The sequence below is a fragment of the Poecilia latipinna genome, unplaced genomic scaffold, assembly GCF_001443285.1.
Source record: "Poecilia latipinna isolate Pla-1442-1.1 unplaced genomic scaffold, P_latipinna-1.0 Scaffold3969, whole genome shotgun sequence".
Taxonomy (NCBI): domain Eukaryota; kingdom Metazoa; phylum Chordata; class Actinopteri; order Cyprinodontiformes; family Poeciliidae; genus Poecilia; species Poecilia latipinna.
In genome coordinates, this window is record NW_015116585.1 from 3,195 (window position 1) to 7,033 (window position 3,839).

A 3,839-nucleotide genomic window follows, 5' to 3' on the forward strand; every position below is an offset into this window, starting at 1 on the left:
TTTATATTTTATAAAGCCTGCAGTGGCATTAATTCATCATTAAGACCAGACCAATCATTTCTGTCTGTGTGTAAAACAGAAGTTACATCAGACGTCCATCAGCAGCAGCTTGTGGGAGTTTCATCATCTTAGCTGATACCTTTGTATTTGCTCATGAAATGTAGACTGTGGAAATATTAACCATTTGACCTGATGGTGTTGACATATGATGGTCACACCACCCAGTGAGGGTATTTAAAGGCTGCGCTCCCATCCCTGAACATCCTGGTACCAGGTACTGATGCTGAGACGCACTTCACTGCTCACAACCCAAAGAACGGTAACGTTGGAGCTCTTCTTCTTTATCTCAATGCTTTATATATTTTAACATTCAAATAGACCCTTTGTCATTTCATCAGATACTGAATATGAACAACAATTTCTAAGGGGGCTCACGCTCGTCTTTAGCAACGATGCAGCGATTTGTCAGTCAGGAAGTTTCTTCATTTGTCTCAAAGGAAAGACACAAAAAACCTGAGCAAATATGAAAATATGTGACTTTCCTATAGATGTGAGGACTTTTTTCAGGGTGGTTGATGCTGCATCCTAATGGGGTTATAGACCTTATTTACCTAGATATGTAGGCAGGCTTTCTCTTCTGCTTCCTGTTAAATAAAGGTCACTTGGACCAAAAACAATCTGTTTGCTTTTATTTTATGTTTTTATACCCAGATATTTTTCCAAAATGATTTTATATCTGGAGTTTTGACTTCAGCAGGTCAGAAACAGAAAAGCAAGGCATCAGCATAACTTGTTGATGACTTGTGATCAAAAATAAACTTCTACCAAAGTCCAGCATCTCCCTGCTGCTGTGGTCCACAGCAACAAGAGTTTCAGTTGCTAGGGCAAATAGGAGGTCACCTAAAGGTCAGCTCTGCCTCGTTCCACTGTACAGCCTAAAATATTCTGACTATGTAGCTAAGAACAGAAAACGGTCAGCTGTGGACCTTCAGCTTACTGAGTTTGTTTGTTTCGGCGCCTATTTCTCCTCTTGTTGCCAGGAAGTTTCAGCTCCAGCCGCCTGTTTTCCTCCTGTAGCTCTGAACTTGTAGCTTCAAGCCACTCAAAGAGTTGGCTAACAACGTTAGCACTGGACTCAAGGTCACTGACGCTTTGTTCTTGCCCTGACTCAGTCAGTTTAAGTGTCTAACATCACAAATGAATCATTCTAGTTGACTGAAAGATGTTCCAGAAATTTCTCAAAATGTCTCAGGTAAATTCGCAGCATGCATTGCAGTCAGTGTTCCACCTGCCTCATTAGCATCGCTAGCCTCATTAGCATCGCTAGCCTCATTAGCATCGCTAGCATCGCTAGCCTCATTAGCATCGCTAGCCTCATTAGCATCGCTAGCCTCATTAGCATCGTTAGCCTCGTTAGCTGAGCCATTGCCCGCTCTGCTGGCTGGTCCTTTCTGCTTCAGAAATCTGGACGTAATTCATCAAACCTTAGTGCTTCCTCAGGTTTGAGAGAGTTCAAAATGAGAAGGTAACGGTTATATTATGCAGTAGGGTTTTATCCTCTTTAAGGAAAACTAATTAAAATTTTTCCTCCACTTCCACATTTAATCTACTTTCTGTTTGTCTATAACATCAAATCAAAGATGTTTGAAGTTGTAAAATAACAAAACCTAAAAATCCTTAAGTGATCAGGGCCAGATTTTAGACTGAGGAGAACTCAAAGATTGTAATTTATTGGTTGTTCTTTTTGTTTCTTGCTTGTTTTATGAATACATAATGTGCAAACATTGTATTTTTTATTTTATTTATTTGATAAAAACAAGTATAAACCATGGCTAGTTAGCAATGCTGGATGTGAATACAAATGACAGGCTTTGTAATTTTATTTTTCTGAAAATCTGACTATTTGTGACGATTCTCCCTCAGATGGCCTCAGTTCTTTACTTGGCTTTGCTCGTCTCTCTGAGCTGCGTACTCTGGAACGGAGCCGACGTGAGTCTGCCATCTTCTTTTCGTCTGAGTGAAAAACAGATTATAAAATATTATTGAGGAAATGTAGATGAGGCAGCTGAAGGTGTTCAGACTTAAAGCTGTTTGAGTCACAGAATGAAGAGACATTTACTGCATTTACAAACACATTTAAAATAAAGTTGCTGTGAAAAGTTCAGTATTTTATTTCCCTTATGTCAGACAGTCAGACTCATTATATTGTATAGATTTTCTTACACATACAAATACTACATATTACATTTGATAATTGTGACTCACAGAGAATGAAAACCCAAATTTAGTGTCTATAAAAAGTAGAATATTACATCTGATTGATGATAAAATATATTTTAAACAGAAATGGCTTCGGACAGACAGCAGCCACTGAAACTGAGGAAAAGGACTTTAAACTTAAGGACCATCGCTAAGCTCACTATTTGGCCTCTTCAAAGCTCCCTCTGGAAGTTTTTGTTTAAAATTGATCAAATACATGAAATATAGTTAAAATATACAGAATATTAAAGTTGTAATTAATACTTTGTACCTTTAAACTTGACAGTTTCTAAGCTCTCAGCACCTGGCCTGGGCTCCTTTTGCTCTAATTCCTGCAGCTATGGGCCTCATCCTATCACACTTGTTTCTTTCACTCAGCTTTTTATGAATATCTTTGGTTAGCACTGTGCTAACAACCAGCTAGCATTGACCTCTAGTGTCTTGCCTCCTTGTGGAGGGACATCCGTCCAGTCAGCTGTCGTCTCCATGATTGTGCAGATCATGTTATGGCTTTGTAAAATTGATCTGATGTAATAAAAGTTTCCGAGACGTTTGGGTTCTGATGCTCTGTGAGCCTTACACATTAACACTGCAGCAAATACAGCTTTAAATGTTTACTTTGTGTGATGGATTTAAATAAGAGAAGTTTAATGTTCGACTCAGCTTTCCCTCAATACATTGTCATTTATTTATGAAGAACAAGGATTTTGCTGCTAGTCTTCTGTTCCATTTAATAAGACATATAATTTCTTCAAATTCATTTTGAGAATAAAAGTCATTATTTAGGATCTGCTGCACTTCTTTGCATTTCCCAGATCGTCCATGTCCGACTGGCTGGTCTAAGTATGGAAATCAGTGTTTCCTCTTCCAGGATACTCAGAAGGACTGGGCTTCTGCTGAGGTACAGTCACAAACAACAGGGCAAAAACCAGTTAATGTTTTGTGTGTTGTAAATCTGTCACTTTTTTTCACTTTTTGTCATCTTTGCCCCGTCTGACCAGACGTTTGTTTCATAAATAATCAGTTTGTCATTTCATTCATGTTTTTTAGGACTGAATCTGGAATCTAGAATTTCCATCTGAATGCTTTTATTTAATTCAGTTTAAGTATCGTCACTTCACAACAACTGTTGCTTCAAGACACTAAGAACAGTTAATTCAGTTCAAGTCACTCCTGCATTTCAATAAATCCTAGTTATACATCAGTGGATCAAGTTCACTTTTTATGCGTTTTGTTGTTTACTTTATTATAACTAGTGATGGATCCGGCAACACCGATGCGTCGGCGCATGCATCAAGCCCATAGACCAAAACCCGTTTCGGTGCGTGTATTGGTTTCAGTAAGTCACGTGATCGATACAGGAACTGTTTCGAAATCACATTAAACGCCAAACTGTGTTTATAAGGGAGAGAATCTGTCAAAAGCATTTGCCAAACAAATTCTTGATCTTCTACAGTGTCAACTATGGAGCAGCTTCAAACAAAAGGTTCCCTCAGTGTGGGACCATTTTGATCTTATATTGGAAATAAATTTGTCTTCATTTTTGCTGTTTCATCCGGTTCTTGTCAGTTTCTACTTGA

General features: G+C 38.3%; 1 protein-coding gene across 1 annotated transcript in view; it reads left to right on the top strand.

The window, feature by feature from the left end:
• Positions 1 to 259: 259 nt before the first annotated feature.
• Positions 260 to 3,839, top strand: part of LOC106941983 (ladderlectin-like) — a gene marked incomplete at its 5' end in the record, with an annotated part of 8,972 nt that continues 5,392 nt past the window's right edge. The window contains 2 exons of the mRNA XM_015025140.1: positions 260 to 274; positions 3,131 to 3,160. Coding sequence (XP_014880626.1) covers positions 260 to 274; positions 3,131 to 3,160 — 45 coding nt within the window. The remainder of the gene's footprint in view (positions 275 to 3,130; positions 3,161 to 3,839) is intronic.